The sequence below is a fragment of the Benincasa hispida genome, chromosome 4 (assembly GCF_027475165.1).
Source record: "Benincasa hispida cultivar pf3 chromosome 4, pf3_genome.v1.1, whole genome shotgun sequence".
NCBI lineage: Eukaryota > Viridiplantae > Streptophyta > Magnoliopsida > Cucurbitales > Cucurbitaceae > Benincasa > Benincasa hispida.
Window position 1 is genome coordinate 39594679 of NC_143481.1, and position 20079 is coordinate 39614757.

Here is a 20079-nt window from a genome sequence, read left to right on the forward strand (position 1 = left end):
TCAATTCCTTGAAGAATTTCCTGACGAATGGTTTAAAGAAGTTCTCTTGAACCTCGTTGTCTGTATTGTTGTTCGAGATCCAGCCCATCATTTCTGTCAGGATATTGTGTGGAACATCATGTGCTACGTTATATGTGACGATCGATCTGTATATTGACGTAGCTACACCTGAGAGAGGATGTTTAACCACATTTTTCTTCTTTACTTGGGCTGGGGGTGTATATTTATCAATAGGTTTTCTCTTACGACTAATTCTTCGAGATTCCTACATAAACAGATAACAAAACGTTACTCATCAAGAAATATAAAAATATAAACAAAGATTACTGATCAATAAATTACTCACTAGTGGAACTCTTTATGTGGTCATAACAATCCCAGAAGTGTCGGCCTTTGTATGTCAGACATGTCAGCCTCTGTATGTGGCATGGTGAGTAAGGCAGACATGTCAGGCTCTGTTTGTGGGACGTCGGCCTGTATAGGTTCAACGTCAATTAGTGATGTCGTGGCAGTGGTGGTATCGGGCTGTACAAGGGGGGGTGAGAGTAGGTGAAGTGGTGGTATCGGGCTGTAGAGGGGGGATGTGGATGGGAGTGTCAGAGGCAGTCGCAGTCGTATCGGGATCCCGAGATGGGATGTGTGACCTGGTCGTCTCCTCATTCACCGTGGAACCCTTCAATTAGTAAAGTAAAATGGTGAGTTCATGAACATGTAAAAACTAAACACATAAAGACATAAAATGATGCAAACCTTGTACATAGACTGCAACAATGACAGGATGACTGATAATTGCCCTTTCATGTCAGTCATGTTTTCCTCCATACTGGATACACGACTATCTAAACCCAATATACAGCCATCCAACCTCGATAGTGAGTTGTCAATAGACCGCGGGTACGAATAAATAGACTCGTCGGGATTGGCTCCCTCTCTGCGAAGGGCAGCACACTCAGGACACTTCTCATCCACTTGTCGCTCTGTACTGAAGTCCACAAGATAGACATCAACTTGGTTCAACTCATCCTCCTCACGTACATCCCCCATCATATCATGGAACATATCATCACTAGGTGTGTATGTCCCTCATTCCACCCTTCCATATTCAGCATCCTCGTGCTCAGAATGCTTGGGTTCATCCCCTCCCTCCACCCTGACAACCTCATCATTGTCATCTCCACGATGATCATCACTGCCACTTTCACTTTCACGACTACCCCCTTCACTCGTTGACCTATTGCCACTTTCAGAACTATCATCATCCGCACCTAGATCAAATATAGGTCGTCGTTCCACTGGGTATCCCGAAACTCCCTTTCAGCATCTGACATGACAGTGCCTTCTTTAACCTTTATCTACATTAACAACCCAGTAAACTGGTTAGTGTCAATTTAACAACCAGATAAACATATTATACATAAAGTAAACGTACATTGTTAGACTCGAATATCTCTCACTCAAGTACTTTGAAGAACACTGAGTGGGAGCATGGCCATCGTAATATATGGGGCAAAACCACCTTGCTCCTTTGCGCCGCAATGTTCCCAGCTATCGATGAAGCTAGGATCTCGTACGTCCATACCTAAATAAATTTTGAAATATATTAAGAACAATAGTAATGTTAGATCAAACAACATGATTATTATGTTAATCAAATTTACCTGAAACGCTTGTGGAAATCCACGTAAGGAGTACTTCACAACGTAGTTTTTATTTGTTAGACTGCTCTTATCCTTCAACGCAGTCTTTAGGGCATCCAATGTCCTCTCCCAAATAATGGTACCCCAATTAAAACTATTGTAGTACTCCAAGTTTTGAACGTCCTTGAAACCTTTGAGGTCGATTGCATTTTCCTGTTTGTTTTTCCCTATCATTGCGACCTCAGTATAGTAAACTAGGTTGATCTTCACAGCATCATCATCATTTTCAAACTCTAAGTCCTTGTATTTTTCTTCAAGTTGACGGAGGTGTAAAGTGTTCTTCTTCACTCGATTACCAAAATACTTGATAGCAAGTTCATATGAGGACTGCTGGTTCTGATCAACTCGTGTTGGGGATTGTCACAAACCAGTCATCACTAAAAAGTCATCCTTAAAAAAAGTGACAACCTTCCCACTGACAGAGAATGACATTGAGTCTGATTTTGTCCTCTTCACTTCTCTAAGCAACATGTGATGGACAATTGGGCTGTTAAACACCATGTCAATGTCTACAAATCGCCCAAAAATCGTTCTCTTAAATATGCCCAACTACGTTGGCGGAAGCTTCTCCTTGACAATCTGGTTTGCATTAGCAATGTGGGCCAAGCTGGTCACTTGACTGGGAAATCGGTCGCTTCAGCTATTCTGAAACATGTAGTCATCTTAAATCACTCCTGCATGAAATAAAAATTCAATCAGTAAACTCCTTCAAAAAAAAAAATGTAAAACAACATTCTATTTAATTCTCGCTGGCATCGCTTTCGTTGGTATCGCTCTCTCTGGTATCACTCTTGCTGGTGTCGCTCTCTCTGGTATCGCTCTCACTTATCTCCCTCACATTCTCTCTTTTTACTCGTCTTCAACCACATAACACATCGAAAATCAGAAAAAAAAACAATAGGTTCACTTATCTCGCTCACATTCACTCTCTCCGGTGTCGCTCTACCGATTTCACTCTCACTTATCTCGCTCACATACTCTTTCTACTCGTCTTCAACTACAGAACACATCGAAAACAAAAAAAAACAAACAAAAAAAACCATATGAGTGTATTTCTAAACCCAGAATGACCCACAAAGCCCCATTACCGATCAGTGTAAGACATTTTCAGGCACATATTGAAAGATTTACTAATTAGATTTGATTTGTCGGCGACAGTAGAATCGTTGCCGGAAATAGTTTTTTCGTTTATGAGCGATACGAAACCGTTAGCCTTAGAAAATTTGAATGAAGAATAGTTTAGTTTTAGTGAGTTTTCAGTAAAAAGGTAAGAAAACGAAGAAGTGAAAACAATTTACGTAATTTGATATGACGATGATGTCAGCAGAGGGTTAATTAACATTATTTTTTAAAAATAGGTCATTTGCCCAATTTTTGGGCATCCGTACAATTTCCCGAATTTCCTTCCCTTCGCCGAGCCACCATCACCGATCTCATAACTCCGCCCGCCCTTTCAACTTCAAACCCCAATTTCTCCCATTTTTCAAATGCTTCTTCCTCTTCCCATCACATTCTTCTCTTCTTCTCTCTTCTTCTGAACATCCACTCCCATTTTCCCCTATTCCTTCGCATTCCCACTTTCTTTTGAACTTCAGTGACCACTCCAAATTAGGGTTGCTTTTCTTCCCTTCTACCCACATTTCGTCTTTTAGCTCTTGCTGTTTCAGTGTTTCCCCATGGAATTTTTGTAAGCAATGGCTGCCTCTTGCAGACTCGAGTGGTTTCGTTTGCCTGCCCATGGGGGGCCGGAGCTGAGGCGGAGGAGATGGAGGAGGATTTTGTTTGGGATTAATCGAGTTGGGTTTACTCCTATTAGTTGCTGCTGCTCTGATTCTATGGTTCCGATACGCAGAGCTACTGGGTCTGGGAAGAGCGTTGAGAAGCAAGAAGATTGGTGTTTCGATCCCAAAAAACCCCCTCGTAGACTCCGTGTCCACGCCACTCCCGCAATGCCCTTTGCCTCTCCTCAGTAAGTTGAAGTTTTGTACTGTATGCCACTACTTTTATAATCAATCGTTGTTGCTTTCTTCTACCCTTTTTTGCGCGATGCAATTGGATTAATCAGGTGGAGATTTTAACTCCTTTCACCGGTAAGGAGTGATTACTTCTTACTTCTAGCTAGGCATAACTTTGAATGACGCTTGGACCGCATGTTGTGGAACGTGGGAATAATAGTTCAAGTTAATGATCAGTATTTACGCAAGTTATATATTGCTTTGGAATGTGTATTCTCACGGGGTTGCTTGATCTTCTTGGTTCTCTGCAGATCTCGGTTTATTTCCAAACCAGAAAAATTTTATCCTCGCTGCACCCCAAGGGGCTCTGGTCCACAGTCACGTGATACTCCGCCAAAAAGAGGTAATCCAAATTGCTTTATGGGAATTTCATAGCTAGCCCAGGTAGTCTAAAGGAATATTTGTGTAGCATTATTGCATTAGATAAAATTTCTGTTTTTAATGTTTGAATAATTATCTTAACTGAATATTAGTCACAACTGACGAAAATATCCGCCTTGTCTGTAGACACTGGTATTGCAAATGAGAAGGACTGGGGGATCAACTTGTTGAATGAAAATGTTAGCGAGTCGGGAACGAATGAAGATGGCAGTACTTGGTATCGTGAAAGTGGGGAGGACCTTGGTGATAATGGATACAGATGTAGATGGACCAGAATGGGTGGTCAATCACATGATGGTTACTCCGAATGGAAAGAAACGGTATTAATTTTGTATTTTTCCGTGTAATTGGCTTTGTTGTTGATCCAGAGTGAAGTGAACTTAAGCATGTTGTAAATTAACTCTCTTAATAGGGAATCTCTGTGACAATCCATGGTTGTGGCCTTGGCCAATCTACATTGGAAAAAGAAACTCATGATTGTCACCCCTGTGCAAATACTTTTGTGTAAGCAAGTTAGAGTTCTTGTTCTCACTGGAATAGTTTTTTCCATCGTGACTATAGTTTGAATTGAATTTCCATTATGGAACGTGTATGTATGTCTTAATTCTCATCTTTATTATCCTGATTTATCATCTTCTTAGTCCATATTGGTGCTACACTATTTCCCATAGAATTGTAGTTTCCCCACCAAAGAAAAATTTGGTGAGCAACTGTTAAATGGACTCTCAATCAATTCAACTTGGGGCATTGGTCACGAGTACAACTCTCTGGATAATATTTGAATTGTATGTTTCTTTTAAATACAGATAAGTCTCCACTAGGTTTTTCAGTTTAAAATAAAACAACAGTTACCTCTGAGCCAGTTGGGCAAATTCATCCATTTTCTGGTTAGTGCGTAGTCATTAGTGATTAACTTCTGAATGGTATTTTATGTAATGTAAAAATTGCGCTTAAAATCAAGCATCATAAAATGTTGTTGCCACTTTGACATTGTTTTTATAACTTCATGAAGTATCATCCCAGGTGACTGCATTTAATGGATTTATTGATCTCATTGACAGTGGTGGGAGAAAAGTGACTGGACTGGATACAAAGAGCTTGGTAATTTTCATCTTTTCTCTTATTGCTTGGGTATTTACAGAACCTAACTCTTTGGAGAGAATGGAAGACAATCAAACTTACCTTATCCTATAGATAACTTTTCTCTATAGTGATCTTGTTGCTTGGACATATACAGAATCTAGTTCTTCGAAGAGAGCAGATGTGAATGTAGCTTCCCTTACCCCTACATTCTCTTCTGATCTCTTCAAAGAGCTAGATTTTGTAAACATCCAAGCAATAAGATCACTGTAGATATTGATTCGACTGTCAAGAACTGATGGTTAATGTAGCTTTTAAAGTTAAATTTGTGAAAACTGATTATTATTCACCTTATTTGTGGTTGGTATCAATACTGGAATCACAAAATGCCTTTTCCCCTGTTTTTCAACTGTGATGAGAAATTCACTAGATACATATCTCTAAGAAGCACAAACATTTTAGTCTAGCTATCATGCTCATGTCTGACACGTGTTGGACACTTGGACACTCAAACACTTGTTGGACACGTATCTGACACTTGTTAGTGCAATAGCTTTATTAGACACTAGTTGAACATAGTCGAGTTAGGTTCAACATTTGTTAACATGCTTCAAACATATGTTAAGCTAATTAGACACAAATATGGAAAAAATAATGAATTTTGAGAGCGAAATACATCAAAGTAATTTTTGAATCATATAAATGCATAAACTCATCGACTTAAATTTTTTTTTTTGTATAAAAATGATATATATTTTAGAAAATGTATGTTTTAATAAACTTGTCTTTACCGTTTCATTGTCTTAGATTTTTATAAAATGGCCAGTTGTTTCGTATCCATGCTTTTAAGCCTGCCTTCATCAACCGTTGTCTCTTCTATAACACCATCTATCTTGCTCTTAATGATTTCTTTTTGTTAGTCCTGACTGAATTTTGCATCCCCTGATAGGAGTGGAAAAATCGGGTAAAAATGTCGAAGGTGATTCATGGTGGGAAACATGGCAAGAAGTTCTTCATCAAGATGAATGGAGGTTTTTTTACTATTATAGTACACTGGCTCAGTGATGTAGAGGAGATCACTTCTTACCAAGTATAAATACTGTGCAATTCTGATGGTGCAGTAATCTTGCAAGGATTGAAAGGAGTGCACAGAAACAAGCAAAATCTGGCACTGAAAATGCTGGATGGCATGAGAAATGGTGAGATCATATTCAATGCAATTGAAATTATGGGATAGATTTGTAGTACAGAAAATTCTTAATTTGTTCAAGTGATACAGGTGGGAGAAATACGACGCCAAAGGATGGACTGAGAAAGGAGCACATAAATACGGTAGATTGAATGAACAGTCATGGTGGGAGAAGTGGGGAGAGCATTATGATGGAAGAGGATCTGTTCTTAAATGGTTCTCTACTCCTTGATTTCACATTCTTTGCAACATATTCCATGCATCATTTATGGATAATACAATACATAATCTCATTGATTGTGAGATATCTGGATAACGTTATACTATATACTTTGTTTATATCAGTCAGATATATTTCTTTTCATTGATCAGAACACTTGGTGGTTGCACAGTGGTCATGTTTGGTGTTAATTTTGTGTCACTGAAAAGCTTTCGTATATTGATAATAACTAAAGCTTCGTTTGGTAACCATTTCTTTTTTTGTTTTTTATTTTTGAAAATTAAGCCTATTTCCTCCCAATTGTTTATAATGATTTATATCTTTCTTAAGTACAATTGTTGAATTCTTAGCTAAATTCCAAAAACAAAAATAAGTTTTTAAAAGCTACTTTTTTTAGTTTTCAAAATTTAGCTTGGTTTTTTAAACCATTGGTAAAAAGTAGATAACAAAGGAAGAAGTAGTGTCTATAGGCTTAATTTTCAAAACAAAAAACCAAAAATCAAATGGTTACCAAACGAGGCCTAAAAATATTTGGATCAACTTCATTCTTATGCTGTTATATGGAGTACTTAAGCTACTTTCTTTTTTCTGTTTCAAATTTTGAATGGTAAAAGCTTCTTCAAATAGCTCTGGGATGCTAACAGTAGATCTCTTTTTGTGCCTACTTATCAGGACGGATAAGTGGGCTGAAACTGAATTGGGTACAAAATGGGGAGACAAGTGGGAAGAGAAGTTCTTTTCTGGAATTGGTTCTCGGCAAGGGGAGACATGGCATGTATCTCCTAGTGGTGAACGTAAGTCTACTCTAGCATCATATTCAATTCATCTAAATCAGGTGGATTTGAATTTTTAATAGTTAAAATTGGTTAATTGATCTAGTTCAAATGAAAGCATCGGAAACCATTTATTTGCGGGTTGGTTGCTATTGATTTCATTTTTACACTATTTAACATGAACCCGTCGTTCTGTTCAAACTATAATACATTTTAAATTTCTCTTCATATTACAATTCAACGCAAGTGTTAAGTATATATTCAAGTCTCGATGTTTTCTTTTTTATATAAATTTTGAGAGAATTACCCTAACTTCATTTTCATATTACTTTTATAAGTAACATGGCACGCTCCTTTTACTTTTTCTTAATTGTAATTACATCAGTACAATAACTTTTCTTTTGAAGAACATTAGTACAATAATGATTTATTTTTAAATTGCAACTTATCTTTGTTCTTTTGAGAATATCCTTTTTTTTCAAGAGGAAAATTATGTATTATATGAAATCATTTATATCACGACTTAGTTGATTGACTTAAGCCACCAGCAAAATAAATAGATTGGGAATTTTTTTATAACTTAATTCGAAGGTATCTATAAATCTTGTTCTATTTAATATATGAATAGTTTAGGTTTATTTACTTATTTTTCCGGAAGTAGTGCCCACCACCTAGGATGTATTGAGACTCGCATAGTGTTTCATTTCAAGTAAAGGCATGCTGTTGATGGACTGGTAGTTTGATTGGTGCGATTCTTTATAATTTATGCAAATATATGTTTGAGACACTTGAAGAGGATATTTGGGTTAGATTTAAGAATTTTAGAGTTCAGAAGTTTGATCCTATATTCAGATTGTTATAGTAATGTGTTAGCTTAAGTTTATCTAGCTTATCTTGTTTAGTTTTAGGTTTGTGATTGATGAGCATTAGAAACTTTAATTTACTCAACTTTGAGTTTGGTTTACGTTTACCAGTGATTCATGCTTGGGGTTTCAAGAGCCTGAGTATGTGTTGTCGGTAAGTTTAGCAAACTCATAGTACCAGACAACTGAACCTACATACTAATTACTAAATATACGCCTGGCGTTACCAGTCCCAAGTTTTAGAATCTCGAGCCACTAAGAAATTAAACAGAGAAGGACAAAGAAACGTGTAAGTTTTATGTGATAAGGAAAACTGAAGTTTTCCAAGTTAAAACCCTAGGGACTGATGTGACTTTTTCGAGCATCTACAGAAGATGCTTGAGATGAAAGCTTTTCTTGTTTGAAAGACACCATGTATTTTTCTGGATTATTCTCTATATATCGGTGGCGGAAAGTGGCATGCCCTCAAAGATATATAATTTATTCGCTTAAAGTTGAATATATATTTTTTTTACGAGAAGCTTAAAGCTGAATATTGCAATGAGAATATATGTTAACGTTTTTATGACAATCAGTAGTTACAAGTTCCATAAATGGTTAGAGAGTAATGAAATCAAGCTGTCATGTTTATGATTAGTTTTCATAGTTTCTTCAAAGAATGCCATTCTTTTTGTGTAGTAAATGATTGTTATCTTTATCTAATTTCAATCAATTAAGCATGTGGGGCAGCCAACCGCCTTGGTCTCTTTTGTTGGCTACACTATGACTAAATCCTTCTTTGTGAAGCAAAATTTGTGCTAAATCTTGCGTTGTGTTTTGCATTTTCTGTTGGTTATGAGAGAAGTGGAACTAACTGCCTTCCCGTCACATGTACAAGGTTGGTCAAGAACGTGGGGCGAAGAACACTTTGGAAATGGGTAAGGTTCAAGCTAATTAATGGCATTATGGATTTTGCAGTTAACATACTAAATATTATCATCATTTCGATTGTGATGGCACTCTCGAGTAACTTTTTATATGGATAAATTACATCTAAGTTCATCTGCATTTCTTAGTATTGAAATTATATTTTAGCCTTAAGGGCGTTTTTGTCTTTTATCAGTCTAGGGTTTCTCATTGTTTGGTTATTTATACCTGTATTGTGTATTGTGTATCTGAATTAAAAATAAAAACTCTTATCGTGGTTTTTTCTCCCTGGTCTAGGGTTTTCCACGTAACTCTGTTGTTTTTTCTTTTTCCCCTAACTTTTCAAGATGGTATCAGAGCATGGTGATGAGAACATTACTAGAATAGCAGAGATTTAGTCATCGACTCTAGTAGGGGATGGAACTCCAAGAGAAAACTCTAACAGTGCTAAAATTAGGGCTACCGTCGATCAATACCTACGGTCATTACTTGGACCGATTCATATTCAACCAACCCTAATCGATCCAGCTGTTACTACCGTCGTTGTCGTCGGAGGACCCCCGCCGCTGTCGACGACGACTTCAACCACACTGCCGCTGCTACCGTCGAGACTCGACCATCCACCGTCAGCCCAACCCAGATACGAGCATCCGTCGTCGACTTCCTATGTTTTCCATCCGCCGGGTTTTACAGCCACTGATTCCGCTCCAGATCCCACCGGCGGAAGTGTTTCAGGTCAGTCGTTCTCCCTTCCGGCGTTACCTAGTTCTGTCTACCCATCGAGTCTTCCTTCATCATCGAGTTTTCCAAGCCCTCTGAATGTGCCCGATATATCGATCTACCAGAACCCACAACATCATTTGAACCACCCGGTCCATCCGAACCCGGTCCAACCGAACTCGGTCCAGCCGAACCCGGTCCAACCGAACCCTTTACAACAACTTCTTATCTCCCACTATTTTTCCTCTGGTCAGCCAACTCCTCCCGTTGGTTTTCCCACACCGACAGAAACGATATCTTCAGGGGTTTATGGGCAGAAACAACCTACAACGATTTATGGTGGGACTGTTAGTATTCAACACCAAATTTCTGCACTTGGAGCAGCTGTTAGATCTTCGGCCAATCCTTCAACAGATTTTCTACCAGATTCATACCCGGGGGTTCCGTTATGTTCAGAAACTCCGGTAACTACTTACCCTACTTTACCTTTCACAAACATTATGTCTGGGTCTATAGGCAATTCTACAGGAATTTCCATTGGCGAAAAACTTAATGGACAAAATTATTTTTCTGGATCACAATCTGTGAGAATGGTTCTCGAGGGGCGGCACAAGTTCGGGTATTTAACAGGGGAAATACCCAGACCTAACCCCAGGGTTCCTCAGGAACGGATATGGAAGGGGGAGGATTCTCTCCTTTGCTCAATTTTAATAAATAGTATGGAGCCTTAGATCGGTAAGCCTCTTCTTTACTCAGCTTCTGCTCGGGATATCTGGGAAGCTGTCCAGAAACTTTACTCGAAGAGGCAGAATGCTTCACATCTTTATACCTTGAGAAAACAGGTGCATGAGTGCAAGCAAGGGACACTCGACGTAATATCCTATTTCAATAAATTATCACTGTTGTGGCAGGAGATGGATCAATGTCGGGAAATAGTTTGGAATTGCCCAGTTGACGGGGTTCAATATTCGAAGATTGAGGAGGCTGACCGTGTTTATGATTTTCTGGCTGGCTTAAACTCGAAGTTTGATGGTGTTCGGAGCCGAATTTTGGGACAAAGACCAATGTCGTCCCTGATGGAAGTTTGCTTAAAGGTCAGATTGGAAGAAGATCGAACCAGCACTATGAATGGTACAACGCCTAATACCTTGGACTCTGCTGCGTTTGGAGCCAAGTCATCGAATTCAGAAAATGACAAACAAAATGGAAAGAACCCTCCAATTTGTGAGCATTGCAAGAAACCATGGCATACGAAAGATCAATGCTGGAAATTACATGGTCGACCTCCAAATAGCAAGCGGCGTCCTCCGAACGACAAATCTAAGTCCGGTTGCGCCTTTGTTAGTGAAGCTGTTGATGGTGCCCCTCCGGGGATGAGCCAGGTGGATCCAGGTACGGTCGGAATCGGTAATATTGCACAGTCAGGTATTCCCCATTCCTTTAGTTTCTTTACTGAGGGAATGAATCCTGGATCCTTGATTCCGGAGCAACGAACCATCTAACTGGATCATCCGACCAATTCCTCTCCTATTATCCAAGTGCTGGAAATGAGAGAATAAGAATTGAAGATGGGTCATTTGCCCCCGTTGCAGGAAAGGGCCACTTATCCCCACTTCAAGGACTGATTTTGCATAATGTCTTACATGTGCCAAAAATATCATATAATTTGCTATCAATCAGTAAGTTAACCAGAGATTTGAACTGCAAAGTTGTGTTCTCACCAGATAATGTTTTGTTTCAGGACCTGAGCTCGGGGAAGATGATTGGCACTGCCCGGCACAATAGGGGGCTCTATTTTCTTTCCGACGATGCTTCGTTTAGGAGTTTATCTAGCACTTGTTTACTGTATTCTCTTACTATTTCTGAAACTGATTTCTTATTATGGAATTTTCGTCTTGGACATCCAAATTTTCATTATATGAAATATCTATTTCCTCATTTATTTCGTAATGTGAATGTGTCATCTTTGTCGTGTGATGTTTGTATCCGTGCTAAGTAGCCTAGGGCGTCTTTTACCTCACAACCCTACAAACCTTCCCGGCCCTTCCACTTGATACATAGTGACGTTTGGGGTCCTTCGAATGTCACAACGGTATCAGGTAAACGGTGGTTCGTTACCTTCATCGATGATCACACCCGTCTTACATGGGTGTTTCTTCTTACAAACAAGTCTGAAGTGATGACGGTCTTTCAACAGTTTTACACTACCGTCGAAACCCAGTTCAATACCAAAATCGCCATTCTTCGAAGTGACAATGGGCGTGAATTTGTTAATCAGACCCTTCGTGAGTTCTTAAACTCGAAAGGAATTGTCCACCAAAATTCCTGTGCCTATACACCTCAGCAGAATGGGGTGGCTGAATGGAAAAATCGCCACCTCATTAAAGTAGCCCGATCCCTCATGATACCTGCATCCTTACCCTCGTATCTATGGGGGGATGTTCTTACGGCAGCTCTCTCATAAATCGGATGCCCTTCCGTGTGCTCAAATTCCAAACCCCCTTAGAATATTTTAAAGAATCCATCTCGTCCACTTGCCTTTTCCCTGATTTTCCTCTTAGAGTTTTTGGGTGCACCGTGTTCGTCCATAATCATGGTCCACACCAAAGTAAATTTGCTCTTAGGCCCCAAAAATGTGTCTTTGTTGGTTATCCGCTCCATCAACGGGGCTACAAGTGCTTTCAGCCTTCCTCTCGAAAGTATTTTGTCACCATGGATGTCACATTTCTGGAGGACAAGCCATTCTTTCCCGTTAGTCCTCTTCAGGAGGAGACTTCGAGTGAAGAGGTTAACACTTCCACCTACTCTGTTCCCTTAGACTTGTTTCCCGAACCTATCCCTAAAACAGAAACAAATGAACCCCACCATCATTCCTACAAAACAAGTGCCTTGGATAACCTACTATAGGAAGCATCTCCGAAAGGAAATGGTTCTCGAAATTGTTTCCCCTGTTGCTCCGTCGGAAGGTGTTCAAGAGTTAGAACTAGAACCGGCTTAGGTTCAAGGTACCCCTAGTCATAATGACAATGAGTATGTTGAAGGTGATATAGGGGACTCAGGTGAAGTCAAAGATGATGACAGTGAAGTCAGGGATGATGGCAATAATGAAGCGCCCAGTGGTGCTCAGGGGACTGAAAATGAACAACAGTTGGGTACAGATCAACAAGTTGACAAGACCAATGAGATTGAGGTTGATGCTACCTTGGATTTGCCGATAGCTCTACGAAAAGGTACTAGGTCATGCACCAAACACTCTATGACAAGCTTCTTGTCTTATAGTAACTTGTCTACGAGATTTAGAGCTTTCACTACCAGCCTGGATAATGTGATAATTTCGGGCAATGTGCACAAGGCTCTAGAAATTCCTGAATGGCGAGGTGCAATTATGGAGGAGATGCGGGCCCTTGAGACTAACAAAACATGGAATCTGGTTAGTCTTCCGAGAGGGCACAAAATTGTAGGGTGCAGGTGGGTGTTTATTGTCAAATACAAGTCAAATGGAACTCTCGACAGATATAAGGCCAGATTGGTTGTAAAAGGATTCACTCAGACGAGTGGATTACTCAGAAACCTTCTCACCTTTGGCAAAACTTAACACTATTCGTGTCCTTCTTTCTGTGGCTGTTAATCAAGACTGGCCTCTCCATCAGTTGGATGCGAAAAATGCGTTCCTGAATGGTGAACTGGAAGAAGAGGTTTATATGAACCCACCTCCAGGTTTTGAAGCCCAGTTTGGCAATCAGGTGTGCAAATTAAAAAAATCCTTGTATGGACTGAAGTAGTCCCCTAGAGCTTGGTTCGATCGATTCACCACCTTTGTTAAATCTCAGGGGTTTGTTCAAGGGCATTTAGATCACACCTCGTTCACTAAGAAGTCAGCACCAGGAAAAATAGCAGTATTGATTGTCTATGTTGATGATATTATACTATCAGGAAATGATTCAGCAGAAATTGACAGGTTAAAATGACGAATGGCAGATGAGTTTGAGATAAAAGATCTCGGTACCTTGCGATATTTTCTAGGAATGAAGGTAGCAAGATCAGTAGAAGGGATCTCAGTGTCTCAGAGTGTAGCAAGATCAATACACACTCGATTTGTTGAAAGAAATTGGAATGACAGGGTGTAAACCTGCAGATACACTTGTAGAAGCCAACCTCAATCTGATAGAGTCAGCAGATGATGTTCCTGTAAACAAAGAAAGATATCAACGGCTTGTGGGGAAACTGATATATCTGTCACATACCAGACCTGATATATCATATGCAGTTAACTTGGTCAGTCAGTTCATGCAGGCTCCATGTGAAAGACACATGGAGACAGTCACACGAATCCTGAGGTATCTGAAGTCTTCTCATGGAAAGGGCTTGGTTTTCAGAAAGCATGATAAAATGTGTATCGAGGCCTACACAGATTCTGACTGGGCCGGTTCTGTTACAGATAAGAAATCTACCTCAGGATACTGTACCTTCGTGTGGGGAAACTTAGTTACCTGGAGAAGTAAGAAGCAACGCGTCGTGGCTAGAAGCAGTGCTGAAGCCGAATATAGGGCTATGAGCTTGGGTATATGTAAAGAAATTTGGTTGAAGAAGGTTTTGGTAGATCTACATCAAGAAAATCATGACCCGATGAGACTTTACTGCGATAACAAGGCTGTCATTAATATTGCACACAATCCCGTTCAACATGACAGAACCAAACACGTTGAGATTGACCGACACTTCATCAAAGAAAAACTGGATAACGGTAGCATTTGCATTCCTTATGTTCCGTCCAGCCAACAAGTTGCGGATGTTCTCACCAAAGAGTTACCCAGACAGACTTTTGACACCTGTGTTAGCAAGTTGGGTCTCATTGACATCTACGCCCCAACTTGAGGGGGAGTGTTGAAATTATATTTTAGCCCTAAGGGCGTTTTTGTCTTTTATCAGTCTAGGGTTTCTCATTGTTTGGTTATTTAAACCTGTTCCTGTATTGTGTACTGTGTATCTGAATTAAAAATAAAAACTCTTATCGTGGTTTTTTCTCCCTGGTCTAGGGTTTTCCACGTAACTCTGGTGTTTTTTTTTCCCTAACTTTTCAAGACTTAGATTGATTAGTATGTGTTTGGAAATGCTTTTGGGATTTGGGTTTTTGAACAAGTCGAAAACAATTTTAGAATGTTGAAAAGAAAAACATTTCCAAACACACTAAAAATCTTAGGCTCTGTTTTCTCGTAATCTTTTGGTAAGTTTTTCACCTTTATTAAAAAAAACACATTAAATTTAAAAAACAAAATAGTTTTTAAAATAACTTTCTAAATTTCAAATTTTAGCTTGGTTTTTTAAAACTTTTTTAAAAAGTAGGTAATACAAAAAAAATTTGTAGGTTGAAGTAGAGTTTATAAGCTTAATTTTCAAAATAGAAAATAAAAAACAAAATAGTTGTAAAATGGGTCGTAGACTATAACCATGTGGCAATCTGCTTTAAAAGATTATTGCTTTGTTTACTTTAAAGCTGTATTACTAGCTAATAATAGTACCATTATCTGTACGCAGTAAAGTGCACAAATATGGGAAGAGTACGACAGGGGAAAGTTGGGATATTGTTGTGGATGAAGAAACATATTATGAGTAAGTTTTCTCAACTTATCCACAAACTGAAGGATCAATGACATGTTAACAACCTTGCCCTTTCATTGAAGGGCTGAACCTCACTACGGATGGGCAGATGTAGTTGGCGATTCCAGTCAATTGCTGTCAATAGAACCTCGAGAGAGGCCACCCGGTGTCTACCCGAATCTCGACTTCGGATCAACCCCCCCTGCCCCAACTGAGGAGCCTCCACAAGAATTGCCTCCTTCACAATGAAGACCTGGTGATTTCTAGGCCCTCATTTCTGGTTTAGTCGGTTAGGAATTTTTTGTTTCCAAATCCATTTATATTGGAAATATCCGATTCAGTTTATTATCGTGAAGAACTACGTTTATTCATTCTTTAATGTTATCAATTTCGTGTCCCATGTGCACGACATGCCTGAACTATTTGACTCATAACTTTTGTCATTGGATCACTCACTCCCATTTCTGACTTCTAATGCTCCGATTTATGGGATTTGTATGGAGGATGCAGCTTTTCTTAGCTCGTTGTCTTCACAATATAATGGAGAGTGTGTAAAATTTGGGTAGCAATTGAATCAATACATCAAATCATTTTTCAAGGTTTGATTGAATATACCCAGAAAAGTTACAAGTACAGTGGAAATCCAATAAAGGTGTGACAAGATTGATAGGAAGGTATTTGAATTCCTGAGGTAAATTCCTTTGTGAAACCCATGAATAGTTTTTGCTTCTTTAGAAACAGATATCTAACTCATGGTTTTGATCGAAAGTATTAATTCTTGAAATTGTTTTTGGATATATACTTTGTGTAGCTTCCTCAATTCATCTAAATTCTCTACTTCATTTGAGGAAGATAGGGAAGGGGTGAATTGAAAATGAAAAAGTCGTGGAATTGTCTTTTGGTCAAGTACCATTTTAGTCGATAAGCACTTTGGTCCACTCACTCTCAAATCTTTAAAATTAATCTCTATATTTTCAATAAATTTTGAAATTACTCTTTATTATTACTTCGAAGTTAATTTTTATAATCTTCAATCGGAAAGCCCATATGTGTACATTTTCAAAGTTCATCTAGCGTGATTGCAAAGTTATCACAAACTAATGGTAGATTTATTTTAAGATTTGGGATCTTTTTAAATATAAAAAAAATACTTAAATATTTACACTTGTAAAAAGTTCCAAAAGCATAAATATTCAAGTATTTTGGAATTTTTTGCTATAAAGTATAAATATTTTTAAGAATTTTTCTATTTATATGAGTTTTATTAAAATGTTTATTAAAATTAGGAGGATTAAACATTTGAAAGTATAGACAAAATTTGTACTAAAACCATCATCTTGCATGTTTGGAGGGGAATCACAGATTTGCATGGGTGGATATTTGTAGTTGCTCTTTTATTTTACGATAGTGTGAAATATCTAAGTATGTTGAAATGTTGGGGGCATTGAGAGACATTTATTTAGTTTTGGATGCCTTTTTGTAATATAGGTTTATTAATATACTTAAAGGCTGACAAGAAGACTGATAAATTTTAAAAATTCATTTGTATATATGACAAAAAGGTTTTCAATTAGAGAAACACTAAAAAAAACTAATGATTCATTAATTAATAATTAATTAATGTCAAAAATACCTCCGAATGCTACAAATTACACATTTCTTACAAAGTACAAGATGTTTGAATGATAAAAAACACTAAATTCTATTTAAATAGAGATTCTTTAAATTTGACAAAATAAGTTTAAAAAATTAGGCACATAACTTAGATTTATTACTTTTACAAAAATGACAAAAAAAATAAGCTTGACCCATGTGATACACTTGATATATTTGTACCCTTGATATAGTTGATACATTACTGATATATACTTGATGTACTACTGATATATATTTGATACACTACTAGTATATACCTGATACACTACTGATACACACGATTACACTATTGATATACACTTGATAAACTTGATATACTATCGTTAAATGGTTGAAGATGACTAATTATTTAAGTCTTTTAAATTTATGGGCATTTAAGTAAATAAACTTGTGGAAATTTTGTAATTAAATTGATCTTTATTTAATTAGGGCTCCTTCATATATCACCTTAAATTGAAAAGGAGAAGGTTGCTGCACAAAGAGGAGAGAGAAAATTGTAGAGGAACTTATCGCAACAACAATTGGTGATCGGCGAGTGACGTGGCAGGCAATTGATGGTATGATGAAGGCAGGCAACTCCACAAATTGTGATGACATCTCAGAACCATCCATGCTTAGATCTGGTTGCTAATCTGTCTCCAAACATTACCACCTTTACCCACAATCGTCATTGTCGCGTTCAACCTCTCATTCTAGTCCGCCATTGTCGTTGTCACTGGTCTACCACCTTATGAAGCACCATTGCAAGTTAGTCATTGTGGGTTATTGACAACGCGACTACAAAGCTAATCTTAATAATTTGCCATACTTGCAACATTTGAAAAGTTGAAATCATGTTTGCTTGATTTGCCACTCAATACAATTCCCCATAAAAATACTTACCTTTCTTCAAGTAGCTTGGAATAAGGTGTAACTTCAACCAAATATACTATACTTACACAAAAATGCACAGTATATATATGTGTTTCACATCGGCGAGAGGAAAGTCTGGATGAACGTTAGGGCGACTTATTTGTTGCGAAGGGGATCCAAGTGATCTGTTTAGGTTGTGCTCTGGTTATCTTGGGGGTTTGATATTTCATCTGGGTGTTTTGAGATAGACGAAGAAGGCATTAATAGGTATCTCGAAAAGCTAAAATTATCGGAAGAAGGAGTTGTCGTGGACATTGAAGATGATGACATCGATAATGTTAACAAAAGATTGAAGACAACCTTGGCATGCAAAGTTCAAAGACAAAAGATCATACACGCTGAGACGTTCCAAATCTTAATGCCAAAGATCTGGAATCTTGAGGAACGTGTTAGATTGGAGAACGTAGGAAGGAACTTGTATGTTTGCTACTTCGATTTGGAAAGAGACATGAAAGGGATTTTGGACAATGGATCGTGGTTCTTCGATAAAGCTCTGTTATTATTTGAGGATTTAAAAGGCAATAGCAGTATAACCAGCCTTAGAGTAAGGTATGCTTCCTTTTGGATACATTTCCATAACCTACCTATTGTAGGTTTCACAAGGAAAATGGCTATGATTATGGGGAATATGGTGGGTGAGTTCGAGAAAGCTCATATTGAAGAAAAAGCAAGATGTTGGGGTAGATTGTTGCGTGTACGGGTGAAAATAGATATTCTCAAACCATTAAGAAGACTGGTCAAGGTTCGCATGGGTCCATGGCTGAGGAAACAGTAATACCAATTTCGTATGAAAAAAATGGGTGATTTCTGTTATGGATGTGGACTGATTGGCCATATCATAAAAGAGTGTGAAACCCATTATGGTGTTCAGAGAGGAGGATCTCCAATATAGCTCTTTGTTGTGATTCAATGGTTTGAGTAGAGGTAGTGGAAAAAGGGCAGAAGGAAAAGAAATAGGAAGGATCAAAGAAAAGTAGAAGACAACACCAATCTTCTCCCAAAAGGAAGGATTTATAGAAAAAGTTAGTAGAGGAGTGGGGAATTGAGATGCTTTTCAGGCGAAAAAATTTCAGTCGGCGATAAAAATGGTGGCTAGAAGTTGCAGTGACGGAACGGACCAATTCGGGGGAGATAAGATCAACGATGATGATGGTACAATCCAAAGGTCGGAATTGGCTAAAAAAACGATAAGCAGAATAGCAAAAGGAGAACAGTTGACTCGGATGAATGGTGACGAAAGGAGACAAGTATGGCTAAAGGGCAAGATGGAAAAGAAAAGGCTGACATGCACATGATGAAATCCAATGTTCAGGAGTGACCGTTGAACCAAAATTAATAGAAAAAATAGGGACTGTTGGACTTATGAGCTTTAATCCAATTACCATGGGCCCCGAGCAGGAAGTAAGGTTGGGCTTGTAGTCTGGGAAGAAAATGATAAAAAGCAAGGGAATGAGCTTTTTTGGGACGAAGAAAAATATGAAGGTTTTAACCTGTCAAAAGGAGGAACTTTTATTAAAGACATAAATGAGTCTCAAAAGGATAATAATGATTTGAAATCAAGGGATTTAGCAAAGTCTTAGAAACGGAGAGCTTAGAAAGTGGACTCAGAAAATCAAGACAAAATGGGACCTCTATCGGGATAGAAACATGATGTTGACTCTTATGAATTTCTTCATGATCAAAAGAAGATTTGCATAGAGGAGAGTTTTAATCTCTTGCTATCGGCGAAGGCCATGGAGCAGCTGCGCCGATCGCCATGAAAACACTATGTTGGAATGTTCGTGGAGTGAGGAACCCACGAGCATTCCATAATCTTAAACAAGTGGACAACCAAAAACCATCGCCTGTTTTCCTCTCCGAGACTAGACTAAGTAGGGATTTGATGAGAAGTTCAGTGATTTGGATATTGAAGGGTGTTTTAGCATTCCTTGCAAAGGCAAAAGTGGTGGATTGGCTCTATACTGGTCAAATAAAGTTACTGTTGAGGTTTTATCGGCTTCTATGAGTCACATTGATATTTTGGTGTTGGATGGAAGTAGAAGATAGAGATTTACAGGGATGTATGGCAA

General features: G+C 38.3%; 1 protein-coding gene and 2 long non-coding RNA genes across 4 annotated transcripts; 1 reads left to right on the forward strand and 2 right to left on the reverse strand.

The window, feature by feature from the left end:
• Window positions 1–361: 361 nt before the first annotated feature.
• LOC150036694 (uncharacterized) lies at window positions 362–2460 on the reverse strand. Its single transcript, XR_016529426.1, has 4 exons — window positions 1659–2460; window positions 1430–1579; window positions 751–1352; window positions 362–673 (listed from the first exon to the last, which is right to left on the reverse strand). It is a non-coding gene; the product is annotated as an uncharacterized LOC150036694 (long non-coding RNA).
• Window positions 2461–3072: 612 nt separating this feature from the next.
• LOC120076733 (inactive purple acid phosphatase-like protein) lies at window positions 3073–15961 on the forward strand. Of its 2 annotated transcripts, none has more exons than XM_039030632.2 (11): window positions 3073–3666; window positions 3964–4055; window positions 4220–4413; window positions 5155–5194; window positions 6123–6204; window positions 6295–6372; window positions 6453–6578; window positions 7255–7376; window positions 9096–9135; window positions 15380–15454; window positions 15526–15961. In XM_039030632.2, the coding sequence occupies exons 1-11, from the start codon at window positions 3392–3394 to the stop codon at window positions 15689–15691; spliced, it is 1290 nt and encodes a 429-aa protein (XP_038886560.1). In that variant the 5' UTR covers window positions 3073–3391; the 3' UTR covers window positions 15692–15961. The 2 variants fall into 2 exon arrangements, with proteins under 2 accessions (XP_038886560.1, XP_038886559.1); XM_039030631.2 differs by having other exon boundaries at window positions 3124–3666; window positions 9063–9135.
• Window positions 15962–17168: 1207 nt separating this feature from the next.
• On the reverse strand, window positions 17169–19316 carry LOC120076737 (uncharacterized). Its single transcript, XR_005481630.2, has 2 exons — window positions 17981–19316; window positions 17169–17825 (listed from the first exon to the last, which is right to left on the reverse strand). It is a non-coding gene; the product is annotated as an uncharacterized LOC120076737 (long non-coding RNA).
• Window positions 19317–20079: the final 763 nt, after the last annotated feature.